General features: G+C 35.5%; 1 protein-coding gene across 9 annotated transcripts in view; it reads right to left on the bottom strand.

The window, feature by feature from the left end:
- Positions 1–21883, bottom strand: part of RICTOR (RPTOR independent companion of MTOR complex 2) — a 123227-nt gene that overhangs the window by 8174 nt on the left and 93170 nt on the right. For 6 of the 9 annotated variants that reach the window (XM_053201333.1, XM_027075642.2, XM_027075660.2 and 3 more), the window contains 15 exons: positions 21570–21769; positions 21214–21340; positions 20681–20845; positions 20410–20486; positions 19892–19970; positions 14307–14416; positions 13717–13804; positions 12474–12566; positions 12013–12119; positions 10669–10898; positions 7469–8477; positions 7115–7186; positions 3787–3964; positions 2957–3041; positions 1974–2207 (listed from right to left, as the gene is read on the bottom strand). In XM_053201333.1, coding sequence (XP_053057308.1) covers positions 1974–2207; positions 2957–3041; positions 3787–3964; positions 7115–7186; positions 7469–8477; positions 10669–10898; positions 12013–12119; positions 12474–12566; positions 13717–13804; positions 14307–14416; positions 19892–19970; positions 20410–20486; positions 20681–20845; positions 21214–21340; positions 21570–21769 — 2854 coding nt within the window. The remainder of the gene's footprint in view (positions 1–1973; positions 2208–2956; positions 3042–3786; positions 3965–7114; positions 7187–7468; positions 8478–10668; positions 10899–12012; positions 12120–12473; positions 12567–13716; positions 13805–14306; positions 14417–19891; positions 19971–20409; positions 20487–20680; positions 20846–21213; positions 21341–21569; positions 21770–21883) is intronic. The other 3 variants (XM_027075654.2, XM_027075650.2, XM_027075682.2) reach the window with 3 other exon arrangements.

The raw sequence follows: 21883 nt of genomic DNA, 5'->3' as shown, positions 1-21883 counted from the left end.
CACTCTCCCAGCTACAGGTCACAAATGGATTAGAATTAGCTGTGACTGTCTTCTGACTAGGTAATTGGAGGGCTGGTTTCCCTATTTCTTGTTTGATAAAATTAAGTAGAAAACAGTATAGTAAAATCCATCGTAACTGTTCATAAGTGTTTGATGAATAAGTATATAAATGAAGCAGAACTTGCAGAAACTAAAATATCATAAACGATGTAGAGCCAAATGATTTAAAATCACACTATTTTCTACCATGTATAATACATCAGAACAATATTGCCCAAACCTCTCACTCACAGGAAATGAGAATAATTACAGCACACTAGGGCCCTGGACGGCGCTGTTCACAGTGGAAAGTGCCTAGGCCAAGGGTTTGTCCAAACCCAGGCCCTAGGGGGCATGGAAACATTAAGAGAATTAATTAACTTAGCATACCCATATCTTATTTATGGTGCATCAGCATGCTGCAACCCATCAGTTGGAAAGCTCTGAATCAGACTATCAAGGAGAAATTTAGAAGAGTAACTCAGAGAACTTTAGTTACGACCAGGTTTTTCTTGAGTGTGGCTAAATGATATTCACCAAGAAAGGATATCTATGGGAACACTTTAAACGCTCATATAAACACATATTAATTTGAAATTGCTAATACAGATGGTCCTCAACTGATGACAGGTAGACTTTATGATGGTGCAAAAATGATACACATTCAGTAGAAACTGCTTTAAATCTGGAATTTAGATCTTTCCCTGGGCTAGCGATCTGCGGTATGATCCTCTCTTGTGATGCTGGACAGTGACAGCGAGCCACAGCTCTGTCAGCCATGTGATCATGAGAGTAAACAGCTAATACACTACAACCGTTCTGTTCCCACAAAGCCATTCTGTTTCACGTTCAGCAGAGTATTTAATCAATTACATGACGTACTCAACACCTTACTATACAACAGACTTTGTGTTGATGATTCTGCCCAGCTGTACTCTAATGTAAGTGCTCTGATCATGTTAGACTAGGGGTGCCTGGGTGGCTCAGCAAGAGTTGAATGCCCAACTCTTGATTTAGGCTCAGGTCGTGATCTCGTGGTCATGGGATTGAGCCCTATGTCAGGCTCTGCACTGGGCGTGGATCCTGCTTGGGATTCTCTCTCTCCCTCTCCTGCTGCCCCTACACAACAAGCTCTCTCTCAAAAAACAACAAAGACAAAAAAACACTTAAACACAGAAAACAAAATAGTGATTGCCAGAGGAGAGATGGTGGGGCCAGGGGTGAAACAGATGCAGAGGATCAAGAGCACACCTATCACGATGAACACTGAGTAATGTACAGAATTGCTGAATCACTATACTGCACACCTGAAACTAACATAACACTGTACATTAACCATACTGGAATTTAAAAATAGTGAAAGAAAACCAGAATTGTTGAATAGTTATATTGTACACTTGAAAGTAATACAACACTGTATTTTACTAACATTAGAGAAAAAAAGGGGGTGTGTGGGAGGCTCAGATGGTTAAGCCTCAGACTCTTGATTTCGGCTCAGGTCATGATCTTGCGGTTCTTGGGTTCGAGCCCCATGTCAGGCTCTGTGCTAACAGCATGAAGCCCGCTTGGGATTCTGTCTTCCTCTCTCTCTGCCTCTCCCCCACTTGGCTCTCTCTTTCCAAAATAAATAAACATTAAAAAAAAAACACAACAATAAAGGACAACAGACAGATCACACAAAGAGTCTTATGTGTTGGGCATGAATAGCCAGTTAAAGAACTGTCAACAGACTAATCCCAGAAAACAGTATGAAAGATGAATTGGAAGGGGCCAAAACTGGAGACAGAGACACTAACACTCCAATAGGAAATGATGAGTGACTGAACTAAGGCTAGGGTAGTAAGAATGGAGTAAGAGGGATGGTCATCAGAGCTGGGACATGACTTGTGACTGGAGCAGACTCAGATGACGTGGAAAAGCTTATAATCACTCACCTGAATGACTACATATTGCGCTTAGTTGGTTACTGGGCTGGAAACCCAGAATTTCGATACAGACACAATAAAGGCAGTTATCATCTGTATGTTCCTGTAATCCAGTGTCTTCTGTACTTTCTAAAAACAGAGAAGCATCTGAATGGATCGAATTCATTATTTCTGTAAGACTCATCTGTTGTCGTAGCAAGTGAAAAGAGTTTTTTACAAGACCTCCAGTTCCAGATGGAAGACCTGTGCATAAGTAAACATGAAACAGAATCTGATAAAATCAATGACATCTCTTTCAAGGTACCTCAAACTATGTGAATTTTTGAAGAAGAAAAACTAGGGAAGAAAATCCGAAGCCTTTCTATGACTCAAAATCTAATTTGCTTTAAATTAGGAAATTAAAATTAGAAGATATGCTTATATATTAGTTTAATATGAAATTTTAAATAGAAGATGGAAAATTAAAATTATACAATTAAGGCATCATTTCAATTATTCTCAGTATTTCCATAAAGAAATGTAATAATTCTAAGTCTAAAGAGGTAGTTGTTTAAAAAGAATCAAGATTATGAAGCTTTAATCTGTGGCTGATATGCATATATTCATTAAAATCTTACAGTTCATAACAGAGATCACGTAAAATATATTTTCATCTCTTTTCCCCAAACCTGTTTTTTAGACCTTTTGAAAGAATTAGTGTTGCAAGTTTTTCACGTATAATTTTTAAATCAACTGATCCAGTTTTTGTCTTCTTGAGAGGCTTAGTTGGAAGAACACTTTAAGTCCCTCATAAAAATAAAAACATACTGTGGTTTAATTTTAAATTAACGCAATTATTTTGGTATAATTTTTAAGCTGACCCAAAAGTAAGTATATCTAAATTTTTAACGTCATCCTACTAAAAATATTTTTCTTTAGATCAATTTTGTTTTAAAAACAATTTTCTTTTTAATATAAAAAGGAGTCTCAAAAGAACTTAAAACATGCATTACCTCCTGCATCATGGGCAAACACCCTGGCACCTCGATCATCATGTGGAGGTATGTTTTTTGTCTGAAAATAGGGAATATCCTTTACCTAAAATAGATAAATTATGAAGAAGTTCACTTTATGAATAGTAGCAAAAGTAAATTAAATGCAATTTAAATAGAATTACTATAGCACATGAACCTACCACAAACAGTTCACGAAAGAGGCTTAAATTACCAACATCTGACAAAATAAAATCCTTAAAGTCCTTATTTATTCTTGGTAATTTCAATAAATATTGAATGATTATTTTAGAATTTATCTAAAATGTCTTTAGACTCCTGAACAAATGCGTCTTCTTCAGTACCATCTACCATGGAGATGTTTGTGAGTATCTGCTGGGATCAGGGCCACCTTATATACTGGGCACATGTGGCCGCCTTATACAGGATACACAGGTTTAAAAAAACCTAGGAATGTACTGTGAAACGTCCACAATGTTACATGTGAAAAAACACACAAGGGTAAGTCAAATGTGACTAAAAAGCAGTTAAAGTTTCACTAAACTTCTATAGAGAATATACTGATAAAGAAATAAAACAAGATGCTGATTTGGTTTGGGAAGAGAAGGAAGGATCATGTTCCGGGACTTGGAAATACTAAATTAAAAAGTACAGAATAGTAGAGAAAGGTGAAACAGTTTCCATCATGAAACGTCTTTAAACAAAACTGCCTTAAAAAATGATCTTCCCCTAAAACAGTATTTGCTCGAAGATACAATTTCTAGCAAGGAGTCATAGAATATGAAATAATAGGAAACCAACTAGTAAGAAAACAAGACGACTTATGATACCTGGAATATGTCATTGATGTCTACTGGAAGAGCAAGACCAATATAGTCATCTGAACTACCATATGTTGCACTGGACACCATGGATCTCACTGATGAGGATCGCTGCAGGGTATTTTGATTAATAGGACTCAGTAAGTCTTCTTTATCTAATGACGCATAACTTAAAGCTTTCATGAACCTACAAAACCGTAAAAAAAAATCCACTTGCATTAGTTTCTTGATTTGTAATATTAATCATATATAATTTATATGAAATTATAATTTATTTTTGTAACTTCATAAAAGATAAGTAGCTAGTCAAGTACTAAACAGTGCCATCATTTATTAAGAGCATGAGAACACTTGAAATTATTTAGCTGTTACAAAATGACATACAAAAGATCATCAGTAATGAGACTGTTAGGAAAAACAACTGCTATGGCCTCCCAGGTAAAAGTGTCAAGGTGGGCAATTAGAACTTTCAATATCTAGAAGCAAAACAAAACAAAACAAAACAAATCTTAGAAGTCACAGGTATGATCCAAGGATTATCTTCACGATCCTTTCAAACTACAAACTTTGCTATAAGTTAACTAAGGGCATGTCTATTAACTCCATTTAACATTATTTTTATGAAAAATAAGAATAAACACTTATTGTGTGGCAACAAGATTTATGTAACACAGAAGACAGACACTAAACAGCAATAATGTTATCATCTGTAAATATTACAAGATAGTCTTATTTGAAGCACTGGTATTTCCTCAAAGCACGCCTTACTAGTGATGCCATAATAAATATGGTATGCTGATATTTCCCTAAGATACATCTTTCTCATACAGATTTCTTATTAATGCAACATCCATGCTAAAATATTTAGTAGGTGCCTGCTTTGTTTATACAAGGCACTACACAAGGCTCCATAGTTAATGTACACTGGCATTCGGAAACCCAAGTCATTTAAAATTTAATAATGTAACCTGATATTTAGAAAAATTATTTTACAATGCATACAAAATAAATCCTTCATAAATAGTAGCTATTAAGATTATCATAATAAAAACCACTAATTTCTAATGTCCGCTTAAAAACCACTCACAGTTGAAAATGACAAATTTCATAACATAGGTCAGCGGTTTTTAAATTGTATTCTGTTAAACCTCTCTTGCTCCACAAAACTCTTAAAGGAGTACTGCAGATAAAGCAAGGAATTATTGGATCACTTGCCCTCCCAATCCCTATCTCAACTAAGTAGATCCATTTTAATCTATTATCCATATTGGGTTTCCATAGAAATGTTTTTGTGAAGAAAGAGTTTCTCTACCTAAAACGCAACATTTGAAAAGCTTAAAGCCACTGATCTAGTCCAAATTCCATTAGATAAGGCAACTGAGGCCTAGATATTCCAAAATTCATGAACTTTACTACACAGATTCACAACAGTGAGCAACTGAAGTCTGCCTGGTTTCGTTCTGGATTGAGGAAGTTTGCAAAGCTGCTGAATTCCAGGCAGATGAGACATTATAGCATAATTTATGAAACCTTGTTCCTTGTTCAAGTTCATTCACTCAGTGCCAGGATTAGAATTTAGGATTAAGGATTCCTAATCGAGTGTTGTATCATGTCCCAAGGAGACATCTCAGTGAGACATGATTTTTAAGACTGTTGGATTCGTGCCATCCATTATATCACAGGTATCTACAAGCCTACTTTTTTAATTTTATGAGAATAAAAACAAAAAACAAAGAATAATAATCCTTCTCAGCCTGGCTTCCAGACTGTTATTTTAAAGTAAACTTGTAGTTATCTTCCATCATTTTCATTTTCTCTGAACGAACTCAATAAAGGAAAGGAGTAGGAACACAATTTTACTCCCATGGAACCTGGTACACAGCAAGTACTCAATACAATTTGAAGAACAAATGAAAGATTTGATGAACATGAAGTTTCGTTATGCTGTCATGCCTTCGTACAAGCTGTTCCTGACTCTCCTGTTTTTTTCTTGTTTTTATTTATTTCCCTCCCAAGAAATTAAAACACCTATTCATCCTTTATAACACCAATAACCTGACATTTTACTCCAGGAGTAAAATTCCCAAACCACCTTCTCCTGGTCTAATAGAGAATACAGGAAATAAGATTCTAAGAATCCAGACTGTTTAGGAAATAAATGATCTGGGGTAGCTGTCTTTTTCTGGTCTATTCTTATGAATATTTAAGCAGTACAACTTTCTAATCTGTGCTTTCAACAATTTGGATAGAAATGCCTGCTTCAATGACACATAATGAACAGGATGCTTCAGAGTTAATGGTGCTTCGGTTACTGCACTGAGCTGTGAGATGGTGCAACTCTTACTGCTTACTTTGTTGTGCTATGTTTACTGCCCCTGCTTGCTGTGCTGGTCTTTGAGTTTTCAAATACGTTACTGTAATATAAAAGTTTCCTCCTTTGCTATCAATTTCATCAGTTGTCTTTTCCTGTTAAGAGTGTTCCACCAGTCAGAAGCTTTTCATTTTTGCTTCCATAGGCCTGAAAACCTGATATCCCTGCTTGTTAGAATAAGTATCAACACACTCTGAATTTGGGTCAGAGGTACCTTATCTCTTTTGAATAAAATTCATGAACCTCACTGCATAGATTTAGACTAGTAAGCTATTAAGAGATTTTCCTGTGTTTGTTCTGACTGATGAGGTTGCCAAAGCCAGGTGAGTTCCTGGTAGAGGAGACATTACTGCATAATTTATAAAATTCTATCAAATGAAATACAATTTATTACCGTTGCAAAGGAACCCCTTCTACTAAATGCATTAGCATCACTGAAACAAAACTGCTTAATAATATCTTAATGTTCTGAAGAATTTGGCTGTATAAGAGCCAAATGGGTTACGTAAGGAAGTAACTACCCATGATGATGATGATGATAGGTGTCAGGCACTATTCTCAGCACTTGACAAATACTAATCCATTTAAATGAATGTAAATTAATAACCAAAAACTAAGAAAGTTTTTAGAAGTAACTGGCCCAACAACAACAAAGAATGGGTACAAAAATCTTTGCCAACAGTCAAATTTAACATTGCCTATCTTTTAAAGGTAAAATCAAAGCTGTTTATTTTGATCAACTCGATCTAATCTTTAGATATGGCACAGAAACTCCCTACATGTTCTTGAGTGTAGGCAAACTACTACTGCTGAATCCTCAGAGCCAAGAAATTCATTTAATGTTCATTAGGTTCCTACCAAATAATCACAGCTACTTAAGACAAAATGAAAAGAATTTCACTGAAATCTGTCGTTACTTAAAAAAATAATAGTAAGGTCAACTTTTGGAGCCTTAAATTGACCTACCTGAAAAGGTTGTTTGTTATTGTAGGTCTTAAGCTCCTGATTCCCCCGACATGCTTCTTTTTAAAATCGATCCTTGCAGAAGCGAGAAATAAAAAAAAGCTTGTGACTTGTGTGTCCTTGAAAAGCATGTATGTTTATTTTCAGGGCCTAATAGAATTTCTTTTCCCCCCTCGCAGCTGCAAGAATCCATTTCAAATCATATCGGGTAACTAGGAGCTTACAGCCTACCATAGTAAACAATTCTAATAGGTCGGTTCTGAGGCTGATGTAGATGTAAAACCTGCCTAATGCTTTCCATTTAAGCCTGTTAAAATGCAACTGTTATTGTTCATTTTTAAATGCGTATCTGCTCACCTGCTTGGTGTTAACCTGGATTCAAAGCTGTTGGCCTTCATGGTGATGGTATCAGTAAACAGCACATCTTTTGCTGGAGATGCCAAAGCTTCAGAGTGAGATAAAGATGGATGCATTCTTTGCTGCTGTAATCTTTTCAGTGTAGCGTAGCCAAAGGCGTCTCTAGAACTTGTGTAACTAAAGTTACAATCTGCTAGACTTTTAATTGTAGCAATAGAGGGTGCTTTAAGGGACTGTGCTCTTCTAGGAAGCGTATGAGAAGAACCTGGAGGCACCAGGGACACTGAGTTTGATTTGGAGAGAGATAGATGGTTAGACTGTGGCGTCAGATAGTGGCTTGTCTTAACAGTTTTAGTACTTACCACAGTACTCATACTGCCACAGTCTGTGTCCACAGTCGTAGCATCCACACCTACGGTCTCTCGTGAAGGACTGGAGCTCATTGAACTTATTCCACTTGTTGTAGTGTCTGTATTAAAACTTTGGCTACGTATCTTCATATGTGAGCTTGTTGAACTTTCTACAACTAATCTCTCTCGGCTTGTGTTTTCTCTGTGATTCTCTGTACCAAGACTCTTGGTGAATTTTAAGTCATTCTCTCCAATGCTTGGAGTACTACCAGCGTCTTCAATGTGCTTATTCCCAACGAATGAAGTTTCTAATTGTAATGTTTTCTGTACTGTGGACATGGGTGTGAAATCATCACTATGGTTAAAGTCGACACTGGGCTCCGTAAGTGTTCTGATCCGCCTGTTGTTTGTCTTATTTTCAGATGACAGTTTCCCTCCTTTTGGATCACTGCTACTACGATGTTTTTTATTAGGCAAAGTAAGCGAATTTAAGATACGATTCTTCACAAGTTTACTAGAAGCAAAGAAAGGGAAGGAATTTTTATCCTTTATAGGTCCAGGCCGATCATAAAATGCTGGCTCTGTGTCTTCACTGATGTCAAGAAAAAATGTACTAGTAGAGCTGCTGCCAAACCGGTCGTCCTCCATTATGAACATACCTATGATCAAAGGATTGTTAATAAAAGCACAGAAAAAACAACAAACAAAATCATAGCAGCTGTTAGTGATGTATTTCCAGAATTTTTTGTTTAACAGTCATCTGGGGAAAAAATATCAAAAATAAAGGGTTAAACTGCTGAGAAGCCACATAAGAACTTCTTGAGACCAAGTGTCTGAACTTGAGTGAGATGTGAAATTATGTCATTATGAGGATCTTCGGTTATTTCCAAAGAAAAATTACAGGATTCATTATGGCACAGTTTACATGAAGTGTGTTCTTGTTTGGCTGTTTATTTTTTTAATGTTTATTTATTTATCTTGAGAGACAGAGAGGGGGAGAGGGGGAAAAAGAGAGAGACAGTGTGCACATGCATGCACACACAAGCACTGGAGGGGCAGAGAGACAGGGAGAGACAACCCCAAGCTGAGCTGACTGTGCAGAGCCCAACACAGGGCTCAATCTCATGAACCTATGAGATCATGACCTGAGCCTAAAGAGTCAGACATTTAACCTACTGAGCCACCCAGTTACTCCTGATTGTTTGTTTTAATGGCAGTGAATTTCTTAAATCTCCAAATATTCAGGATAAAATTAGGAGAAAAGAAGGAGGGGCCCCTGGGTGGCTCAGTCGGTTAAGCGTTTGAGTTTGGCTCAGGTCATGATCTCACAGTTTGTGGGATGGAGCCCTATGTCGGGCTCTGCACTGACAGCACAGAGCCTGCTTGGGATTCTCTCTCTTCCTCTCTCTCTGCCCTTCCCTGCTTGCGCGCACGTGCTCTCTCTCTCTCAAAATAAGTAAACATTAAAAAACAAAAAAGATTTGACCGTGGACGTTCACTCAGTTGGTATAGATTCCTGTTAGTTTATTCTTCAAATTACAATAGAAATGAATTCCTAGTCTTAAAATATACTTCCAAGGAACCAAGTCACAGCATTTTATTTTTTTATTTAAGTCACAGTATTTAAAAAAAAAAATTTTTTTAATGTTTCTTTATTTTTGAGAGACAGAGCATGAGCAGAGGAAGGGCAGAGAGAGAGGGAGACACAGAATCCGGAGCAGGCTCCAGGCTCTGAGCTGTCAGCACAGAGCCTGACGAGGGGCTTAAACCCACAAACCGTGAGATCACGCATGACCTGAGCTGAAATCAGACACTTAATCTGACTGAGCCACCCAGGCAACCCTAAGTCACAGCATTTTAAATTCATGTTTAAACAAATTAGGTTTATTGTTTTCTTTTAGGCACTAAGGGACTCATCTAAATTCAGTGTCTAATTCTAGTAAAAGGCTCAATCTGGGTGTCTAATGACATCTATGACATTTTATCCTATTTTTATTTTTAACTTTTTGTTGAGTAATTATAAACTATTTCAAATATATTTTGAAAGAAAGCAAAAAGAAACCCTAAATAAATTTGCATATTATATTTCCATATTTTGTTGATTCTAAGATGCACATTTTTCACACTTAATACCTCTAAAATCAGACTGCATCTTGCAATCAGTGGTATGTCCTAGCTTAATAGCAGCATTTTTTTTTCTTTTTTTTTGGGGGGTATACTAAAATACTGGTGCATCTTATAATTCATAGAATCTTAGACCTGGTGAACCGTGGTTTGACAAACATTGCAGTATTTTCTTAAAAAGAACGTCTTAAATTTTGTATGCCTAACAGCATTTAGCACAGGAATTAAAACCACATACCGTTTTTTCTTTGATTTTGACACTCTTTTAATAATTTCACTATTTAGTTTAAAATATACCTCCTCTCTCAAAAATGAACATGTGAATACAATATCTCTTAACAGATACATGCTTGTTCAATAATCTCTATATCTGAAAAATGAGTGAACAAAGCATGTAAACAAAGAAGGTAAGTGAATAAATAATTTACTTGTTACATTTTAGAATAAGCAAAAACGAGAATGATTCTTCTGGCACACAGCTTATTTCTTTAACTTTGTAAGTAGGATTTTCCAAAAGCTATTTAGAAGGCAAAGAGAGAGAACAATGTAGGCTGGTGGCTATCCTCTCTGTTGTGAGAAGAGAATGTATTCTCCAAGACCCCATTAGTGCCAAATTATCTTAGAAAAAAGTAAATTAGGAATATAACAAATATATTTAAATTGTAACATTACAGATGCAAATGTTAATTTTAGCTACCTTCATGTAAGCTTGTCAACAATACTCACTGGATGGTGCAGATTCGCTTTCACTATTATGTCTAGAGCTGGTTGACTCAGAGTTCAAACTCAGAGTGCTCGGGATAGATGAGAGTTCATTACAGAGTTGTTCTACATCATCTGGAACCACTGGCCACAGATGTTTGCGACTGTGCCTTACAGAATCCCAGTTGTGACATTTCAGAATATCACAGCCTTGTTTGGTTTTGGCTATGAGGCCAAGCACATATACACAGGTCCTGTATGTAAAAGATGTAGTAATGAACTGTTTAGATTTCCAAACTGAGATTTCTTAAAGCAACCAAAAAATATTAGTTTGCTATATGTACATTTGAATTTTTTTTAAAGTCATTAAAAATTGTGGAAAAAATGTATTTAGATGAGTTAGGAGTAACTTAGAAGCAGTAAATGACATGAAAACCTTTCTTTTTTAATGTTTATTTATTTTTGAGAGAGAGACAGAGAGAGTGTGAGCATGAGTGGGGGAGGAGCAGAGAGAGAGGGCGACACACAATCATAAGCAGCCTCCAGGCTCTGAGCTGTCAGCACAGAGCCTGACATGGGACTAGAACCCACCAACCGTGAGATCATGACCTGAGCCGAAGTCAGACACTCAACCGACTAAGCCACCCAGGAGCCCCCTAAAACCTTTTTAATATAGATCGTAATTTCAGTGAAGTAATTTGAAAGAACGTAATGTAATCTTAGGAAAAAATGACATATTCTAGCTTTTCTGGGATCAATCTAGAACATTTGGGCTATTGAACTACTGCAATATTTGAACATATGCTACACTGTCACTGTTTATTTGCCAGTTACTAAACTTCAACATTATAATAATAAAAATGGAATTATAACATTAAGCAAGGAGGAGCTCCTTAAGATGTTTAAGTTAGTGCATTTAAAAATCTTTTTTTGTTTAAAAAAATTTTTAAAGTTTATTTATTTATTTTGAAAGAGAGTGCACGTAGGGAAGAGGTGGGGGGGGGGGGGGTGTGGAGTGAGCCTGACGTGGGGCTCAAACTCATGAACCACGAGATCATGACCTGAGCCAAAGTAAGACGCTTAACTGAGCCGCCCAGGCACCCCAAAATCTTTTTTTTGTTTTAAAGTAAACTCTACTCCCGATGTGGGGCTCAAACTCATCAACCTGAGACCAAAAGTCACATGCTCTACTGACTGAGCCAGCCAGGTGCCTCCCCCACACTTTTTTTGTTTTTACCTTATATCATTAAGACTTTCAGTAAGTTAACAGTTCTAATGGACTAAATCATAAAATAGTCTTCCCTCACAGCCATTTGTTAACAATAACATACACATACAATAGAAAGATTTATGAGTGAAATAACATACCCTCTGACTGAAAGAACCTCACACTGCTTTGCAAGTTTTAGTATATCTGGAATCACATTTTCTTCCTGCAGCAAATTGAGACCCCAATTTGATGAGCCAATATTTCCCTGAAAGAAAAGAAGTCACTTACATCAAATCGATTTAGAAGAGTAACTCTTTCAAGAAATTTGGAAAGCTACTAAAAACAAAAAATTAACCCCATCTTGGAGAAAAAATGTGAAAAAAAACCTCAAATAAGGAACTTCAGAAATCAGTGTTCCATTTGTCTCAGCAAGAAAACTAATAGTTTAATCATCTATCTTCCAGCCTAAAAATATTTAAAATGGGCAGAAACAATCTGGGTCTTAGAACATTAATCTCAGAACAAGTTCCAAATCAAGTGATTTTTTTTATTATTATTAATGGGAAAATTAGAAATATCTTAAAATGATGAAGATCTTATAGAAGTGTTTATTACAAACCAAGGCCCAAAGAGATGCTTTCAGTTTTTTAATTTCTTCCCACTTATCCAAATCTGGTGTACGAACATTATGACAGAGTTCAGTAATAATATTCTGGAGAAAGAAAGAAAAAAACATAGGAGTAACAATATGTTTTTAATGTATTTTCTTACTGCACTTAAAACCTATCATTTAAGGTTTGCATTTAGTAACTTTTGTATATTTAAAATTCTAAAATAATTTTATGCAAAATTTCTTAAGCAGCATTAGTACAGGGGCTCTGAGTTCATATTCTAGAGTTAGCACTTACTAGCTATGTGGCTTTGAGCAAGTTATCTAATCTCCCAATGCCTTATTTCCTAATCTCTAAAATAGAGATCTGTCTCATAAGGCTTAATGACTTAATTATCACATATAAAGTGCTTAACAAAGTATTTGGTATCTAGTATTATAAAAATGTTAGCCATAATTATCATTTTTTAAAATAGAAAATAATATTCGTGAATTAAAAACACTAATATAAAGATATGTGCCCCAGAAGTCTTCATAGACATAATATAAAAATGGGACACTACAGAGTATATTTATGCAAAACTTTTGCTCCTGAGATGAACACAAATACAAAAATGAACATAAACTGCTAGATTACTATTGTTCAGAAGACACACAGGCAAATATTTATAGATCTATTTCTAAAATAAGTAAAAGGTTACATTTATTGAAAACACCTAGTAGCAAGACATATTCACAGCCATAAATTTGGTGCTCTCAGCATGAAAGAATAACTGCTTGACTAATCCGGTTACATTTCAAGAAGTACAGGGGAACAGGGAAGTACAGACAGGAACTGATACTTCCAGTCTGCTGCTCACCAAAGATAACTAAATCTGTATCAGGTTCAGTTTAACTTCCCAACAAGAATGACAAAATTCACTTTTTCAGTATGTTTTTGCTGAAGAGAGAAACTTCCCCAACTGTAAAGGACGAAACTCAGACTTTCAGTGGGTTACTTACTCTATGTAACCAATTTGCTATGCAAAAGGTAACACCTACCTCCGGGAAAGGAAAGGCATGCAAGGCAGTAATATGTCTGAGGATTACAAACACAGAATGCCTACATCAGTTATAAGACAGATGGCTTTTAAAGCAATTATGCCACTAACTTTAAGGCTTTTGAGAAGTTTTTGCAAAGATACTACTTCAGCAATATTAAGATTGTTTCCTACCACTGTAGCTATTTCAAATGATTAAATTATGTTTTTACCTGTACTTCCAACAAATGACAGCCTGTTTTGTGGTGTACCAGTTGTCCATACAGGTGTACAGGCAGGTAGACATGAGGACGCTGTAATCTAGTATAACAAAGAATATTGATATGCCTATCGGCTCACTTACAATATGCTAATTAAAACAAGAACTACTAATAAAGTACTAGATACTTTAACAAAGCACTACTTTAAAGTACTAATACTTTATTAGTACTACTACTAACGCACTAGATAAAGATATAATTTCTCGGCATACAAAAAAAATATGAAGGTGGAGGAGCATGAGGATTTCTCTAGAAAATTAAGTTTAGCTGGCCTCAAACTAACAGACTAAGAGCATGAAGGGTATATGAATTAGATCAGTAAGGTATTCAGCATGTTAAGAGTGACACGGGAATTTTTCAGCCATCAATGCCATGCTGTAAGATTTTTTTATGTCAGTGCAGGAAGTAAAATTTCCAAATACTCAGAACACTTTAAACAATAGAGAGTTATTACAAACTGGCTTTAATTTTCTTTTATTTTTATTTATTTATTTATTTTTTTTGAGGACCAGCAATAAATTATTCCATGAAATAGTCTGTACCTCTGGTTACTTCGACGAACATAGTTATCACCATCAACTGGCTTTCGGTAAGTAGTAAGTGCTTCATTAAGTTGTTCTTCAATCAAGTCAACATATTTTGAATTGTATTCCTAGAAGATATTGTTTTAGTTGTATACAGTATCATAACAACATTCACTACATTCATAATATGTTAGGTACCTAGCAAATCTTGGAAGCATAAATATGAGAAAAATGAACATCTGTTCAGGAAATTTAAGAAATTTTAAAAAGGGTAAAACCAAGTATTATGAATGCAAATGTTCTACCATACCCCAAAGCTTTCTGCTTATACTTTTTTTTTCAGTGTATTTATTTTGAGAGAGAGAGAGTGAGTGAGTGAGTGAGTGAGTGAGTAAGCAGGGGAAGGGAGAGAGACGGAGTGAGAGGATCCCAACCAGCCTCTATACTGGCAGCTCAGAGCCCAAATGGGGCTCAATCTCATGATGCTGAAATCATGACCTGAGCTGAAATCAAGAGTTGGATGCTTAACTGACTGAGCCACCCAGGTGCCCTCTGCTTATACTTTTATCCCCATCTGCAATTAATATTTTAGAGTCCATATAAGTAAGTTAATAATTTTGTTTTTTATCTTATTTAAATTACTTTCCCCATTAAATATGAATAAACAAAAAACTAGCCTCTTAATATTAAACCCTGAAGGTATTCACTAGAAATTTAAAAAGGGAAATTAAACCATTAATTTAGTGCCTTTTGGTAAAACATATCCCTTTCCCCACTGATTTAAATCAAGTCAAATGTATAAATTTTTCCAACTAAAACTTGGAAAACTTCTAGTTAATTTCTTTAAACTGAGAGTCAGTCACTTGCATCTTTATTTCAAGAGATCACTTTAGACTGGTTAGAAGGAATGGGTAGGACCTCTCTGGAAGGCAATTTGGCAGTATGTATCACAAATTTTAATTCACATACTTTTGACTCAACAACTATACTTTCAGAAATGTATCTTAAAGGGGCACCTCGGTGGCTCAGTCAGTTAAGCATCTGACTCTTGATTTTGGCTCAAGTCATGATCTCACGGTTCATGAGACTGAACCCTGTGTTGGGCTCTGTGCTGATACCTTGGAGACTACTCGGGATTCTCTCTCTCCACCCCCCTTCCTCCTCCCCCCCATGCACGTGTACTCTCACTCAAAGTAAATTAATAAAAAAAAGTGTATCCTATAGATAATACTTGTACAAGTATGCAAAGATATATGCAAAAATATCCAACAAACACTGTTTACAAAACAAAAAACATTGGAAACAATGTCAATACAGGAGTGGTTATCAAGGTACATACATTCACAGAAAGCACTATGGGAGCCTATTAAAAAGAATGAGCTAGGGGCGGCTGGATGGCTCAGTTGGTTAAGTGTCTAACTTCAGCTCAGGTCATGATCTCATGGCTTGTGAGTTCAAGCCCTGGGTTGAGCTCTGTGCTGATGGCTCGAAGCCTGGAGCCTGCTTCAGATTCTGTCTCCCTCTTTCTCTCTCTCTCTCAAATATAAATAAACATTAAAAAAAAAAAATGAGCTAGATTTACATGTGTAGCTCTGAAAAGATGGCAGATATACTGCTAAGGGAAAACTTAAATAGCTTTATCTATACTTGTAAATAGAATTCATTTGTATTTTTAATTTAAAAATTTTAAGATTTATTTTGAGACAGAGACAGTGCAAGTAGGGGAACAGCTGAGAGACAGAGAGAGAGAGACAGAGAGAGAGAGAGAGAAAGGAAGGAAGGTAGGTAGGTAGGTAGGTAGGTAGGAAGAAGCCCAAGCAGGCTCCGCACTGTCAATGCAGAGCCTGACATAGGGCTCAAACCCACAAAACTGTGAGATCGTGACCTAAACTGAAACCAAGAGTCAGACACTTAACCAGCTGAATCACCCAGGCACCATTCATTTGTATTTTTTAAATAAAGAATATGTACTTATAAATGTACAGAACATCTCTGAATGCACACAAACTGGTGACAGATATTACCTTCAGAAATGACAAAATAAGGGCACAGGGAGATATTTTTCATTCAAAACCATTTTAGACAACTTGAATTTGGTGAGTTACTACCTTCACTCTCTACTTACAGCCTCTAAAAACTTTGTTTTTATGTTTTTCCTTAGGTTCCATATTTATTTTCTAACAGTAATACAAGGTTTTGATTATACCATACCATTATAGAACACCATCATTATTATTACTGCTATTACCACTATACTATTATCATGCTCCCCTGTATATATGAAAATCTCAGTGCAAAAAAGTCTACTTAAGGCAGCTATTCTGAGCTTTATGCGGGAGTAGTTATATTCATGTGGTTAATCTTTTGACCAGGGCACTCATTTGGAAAACACTAGCAAAGGTCAGGGGTATGGTTTATAGCTGTGAAACGCACTGAATTTCTGATGTGGGTCATCTTGAGGATTCTGTCCAAAAGGACCTATCTGGAGGGCAAGAAAACCCCAATTGAGGGGTGGACCTCTAGCTACTAGGAGGCAACAGAAGTAGGCTGCCAGAGGAGCCTACTGCCCTAGTCAAGGGAACTGCAAAGGAGAGATCCATAGTGGAGAGGTCTTGGAGAAATTCAAGAAAGTAACTCTCAAGTAAAAGAACTAACATTTGAAATCTGTCACACTCAAAGCTAAATACCCCAGATAACAACTGTACCAACTGAGTAAGTCTGTTCTTGGCCCCATGCAACCTTCTTCCTCCTCCTGCTCCAAAGGTGAAGAGGCCCAAACCGGAGAGGAGCACACAGAGTGATGAGATTAACCAGATCCTCCCTCTACTGTAGATTTCTAAGTCTGTATTAGGTCTGGGTGTTAGGGAGAAGTTTTAAACTGAAAGAATTTTGGGGGCATCTGGGTGGCTCATGGCTTAGTTGGTTAAGCATCCGACTTTGGCTCAGGTCACGATCTCATGGTTCATGGATTCGCGTCCCATGTCGGGTTCTGTGCTGACAGCTCAGAGCCTGGAGCCTGCTTCTTTGGATTCTGTGTCTCCCCCTCCTTCTGCCCCTCCCCCGCTTGTGCTCTCTCTCTCTCAAAAATAAACATTAAAAAAAATTAAACTGAATGAATTTTTAATATTATACTGTCCTGGATGTTTGATTACTTTGAAAAAGAGACAGACTTAGTTCATGTTGGCATGCCATAAGCTACTGGGAGGAAACCAAAATTAGTGGAAAAGAGTATGGGTTTGGAATCAAAAAGTATCACTGCTCTGCTATTTTCATGCTCTGTGACCTAGGATAAACTACTCCTCTGGGATAAAATTTACTCTTCTTAGCCTCCAAATTTTCATTCACAAAACAGAAATAATAAAATATATTTCACAGGGTTGCTGTGATTAAAGCAAGGATTAAAGGAGGTAATATCTGAAAAGCACTAAGCTCAATGGTAGGCAATCAGTAAGTTAGTTTTCTTCTCTTTCTCTTTCTCTTAATTTGAGAGAACTATGTTGTCTTTATTTTCACATCACCCATTTACTGCCTAATGAACTGTAATTGCAATTCAGGATGTGTTTGTAATTTTCTAATGAAAATGTTCTAGCGAAATTCACCAATGACCTAACTGTCAAATTCAACAGCCTATTTTCTACTATTCATCTTATGCGACCTCTTTAACAAACATGTATCACCGGCCTCTCCTTCCTGAAGCATCCGTTAGTGACAACATTCTCTATGACAATTTTCTCAGTGTCTTTGTCCTTCTATTCCCCTCATTAAAACAGAGTGTTCGCTAGGGAGCAATTTCCACTTTTCTTTCTTTTTTTATTCTTTACATTTTCCCTGGTGATCTCACTCATTTCAGATTTCAGAAGACTCCCAAATTGTCATCTTCAGCACATATCTGAGTTCTTGATCCCCAATTCCAAAGATTTTCTGGATACCATAACTTGGTCATTCCACAGAGCAATACCAATTCAACATATTCATAATTCATTATCCTCACCCTGCAAGCCACTTCTGTAATCACAATCTCTTAATGGTGATCCACTGCATGCTCAGTCATTGAAATCAGAAACTTTTAAGAGTCAGATGGACTCTTTATTCATTATATACAATCAGTCAACAAATCCTACCCATCTTATTTCAAAAATGCTCAGAAAATATACCCTCCTCTCCAATCTCAGCACTACTAGAGTTCACATTCTTACCAATTCTTGCTTCTAAACTGGTCTCAATATTTCTAGGCTTTACCTTTGATGATCAAACTTCTGCCTCTACCCTGTGACCTGTCATGTTTCTAAAGCACAGGTCTGATTATGATTAGTCTTTAAACACCTATAATAATCCCCCCACTTCCAATAAAACTGAAATACCTTAATATGACATAATGTGGTTAGTAAGGCCTATAATCTAGTTCTAATTTACCATTCCAGCCTCATCTTGCCAGTCCACACTTATCCTAGCCCCAATTACACTGGAATACAGATAGCTTGCTTCATAAATCTGAAGTGTCTATAATCTATATAGATCTATTCTGCTCCCTCAGCCTAGAATACCCTTCTTCCTACTTATCTACCTACCTCCTCCTCAAGACCATTCCAAATATCATATGCTTTCCTGAGCCCACCCAACATTGCTTTCACTAATTCTAATCCCTAAGGCAGAATCATTTGTGTTTCCTTATACACTGCACATGCCTTTGTGATTGCAGTTATATTTTATACCTACTATTTGAAAGTACCGTACCAGATATGCTAAGCAATTTTCTAATACTGTAATTTGTGTAATAAGGTGACCGATTTTACTATGGTAATTTGTTTAAATAACTTCTATTTATGAACTAGAACTATCATATCTTACCTCAATTCTCCAATTCATCAATTACTAATGACTTCATGCCTAAAGTATGTTTTATAATTACAGAGATTTTTAAATGAGAGCTTCTTGTGAAATATGGTTCAATATAGACAATGTAAATGATTGACATGATGAAAAATCTAAAAATTATTTACATTTGGATTGATTATCCATGGGATTCTAAGATGCTTTGACAATTTATAATGCTTCAAACAAAACAACCACAGTGACAACCAACTAAAGAAAAGCTAGTAAGTTCTCTAATAACTTCAAATTATTCCCTCCTTCTTAGGTTTCCCCATTATCTAAAACAGCAGTAAGTCTGTTCTCAGATTATGTAAAAGTAGCACCCTAAAACGAAGTTAACTTAGATTATTATATCAGCTTGGTAGAACTGTTTTCTTCCTTCATTTAGGAAAACTGTTTTAGTCGTAGCTTCAAAGGGCTATCTAAGGGACCCAAGAATAAGAATAAAAGAATTGTATCAGTAGATTGTATCAATTAAACCAAAAACAAAATTTCAATAGAATGTACACAAAATCAATAGTTCACTATAAAATGACTGCTCTCTAGCTTTAAAAAAATGGATAAATATAAATACAAGTAATTATACAGAATTTAAGACTTGACTTCATATGAATGTTTAAATATTTGACCTCTTTCGTTTCAAAACACTGATATGAAAAATCCTCTAAATTCATAAATCTATTTCCTAGTATAAAAACATACCACTTAAAGCTTATTCAACAGAGAGTTACCTTGTGCCATTTTTCCAACTGTTTTGCTACATAACCCCTTTCATTCAGATAGGAAAATCCTTTTGGAATGGAAAGAAATCTGTAAATTAAAACAAGCAATAGTTTAACACAAAGTCTTACTACAAGTGTTTAAAGGAGCTAAGATATCTTAAACAATACTATATTTAAGAAGCTAAAAGACTTTAGGAATAGCTCCTTCCTGAAAGTAAAAGGTCAACTATACTATAATTTCAAATAAAAATAAATTTTCATAATCTTGGAAAAACATATGAATCCAATCACAGTAAAGAAAATGTCATGAAAATCATGAGAAGACACAGAAATGTAAAAGAAACATTAAGGAAAACAATGAAAAGACAGAGTTTCAGTATTAAAGATTCTAAAATAGACCTCTTTCAGTAGTTAATACTAAACTCTTTAGAGTGCTTCCTGTTTGGATTTGAACTGAGCTTTAAAATATACCGCTAGAGAGAATACAACAAAAACACAACTATAAGAAAAATTTACTTAATATTTACCTCAGGAGGAGAAGCAAACCCTTGTCCCCAAGGTGAGATAAAGCTGGCTTCATCTGAATAAGAGCATGAAGATTGGCCTAAAAGAAGTATTAGGCAAATTAACAATTGCAAAAGACGGTAAATTCTCCATTTCCAAAATGCCTGTGTTAAGTACATTATAATTTACATAATTTTCTACTAAAATGGAATATTTTAATAATTAAAATTAATTTAAAATAATTGAATAAAAATTCATGTCTAAGTATTCTATTATAAAATAATGAACCTTCACCTTGTCTTCACATGCTTCATCCAGAATATCAAGAGCTTCAGAAGAAATTGTTTTGTTTTTATCGTGTAGCTGGGTCACTAGTAATTCAATTCCCCAGTTATTGAAGAATTCAACATTAGCTCTCAATAATACTCTTAAATGTTTTGTTGCATACAGCCTACAGGCCTACAAAGATAAATGAAAATAAAAAAATAAATTAAAAAAAAACAAACCATGGATCGTCAATTTGGGCTTTGTTTGGCAGTTTTGCTACTTGAAAATGGCAGGAAAATTGGAATTGATGGTCTAGTCCTTGATATATTTTTTTAGACTAGTAAATCAAATACTTTTGTCTCAATCTAGCTGCTTCTTCCCCTTTATAGAAAAAAAATGGGTACTACACATAGTTCCTTGAAGGAACTACTATTTTAAAGTAAACTCAAATTCCATCCCATATTCTTAGAATTAATAATTAATTCTGCTTGGCTAAAATTTATGAGTTATTGAATTAATTGATTATAAAAATATAGTTTTATTGCCTGTGTTACACTCACATCAGTAGCTGCAGTAAGGATTTTGGAAAGGATGACTCTTGCCAATCCATCTCTGCTATAATCCAAGCTAGAAACAGTCAGTTTCAGCAAGTGATCTTGATTTTTCAAGGAACAGAGGTTAAGGAGACTAAAAAAAAAAAAAAAACATGAAAATATAAATAAGCATTTCTACAAAAAAGCATTTAATGATAAATATCACATAAAAAGGAATAACAAAGCAGCAAGATAACTCTATTTTTTTTTGTATTTTAATAAAACTTACTAAATACATGTACACAGAATAAAAAGCATACCATTTCTGAGTACATTAAAAATAAAGTTCAGGTATATTTTGAAACAGAACTAGGGATATTCACCACTGAAATACGCTGCATTTTTCCAGCATTTTGACTCCATGAGGGTGGCAAGAAAGTGTTCCAATAAATAAAAAGTAGTGTTGACTAAGGGTAGTCAATAAACCATTATTCTGAAGACTTCGTTCAGGTTTCATTCCAGACGAGGCATTGAGCCACTGAACAATATCCTTTACTAGATCTTCTAAGTATCCTTGCCCATCCTAAAAGAAAATACACTGTGTTATTATTAGAAAAGCACTTTTGCTTATAATTAGAAAAATTAACTGTAATCAAGTCCAAAAAATTTAGAGATAATGATGAAGTTACTAACAACA

This window comes from Acinonyx jubatus, chromosome A1 (genome assembly GCF_027475565.1).
Source record: "Acinonyx jubatus isolate Ajub_Pintada_27869175 chromosome A1, VMU_Ajub_asm_v1.0, whole genome shotgun sequence".
Classification (NCBI taxonomy): domain Eukaryota; kingdom Metazoa; phylum Chordata; class Mammalia; order Carnivora; family Felidae; genus Acinonyx; species Acinonyx jubatus.
This window is presented reverse-complemented; position numbering and strand designations above follow the sequence as displayed.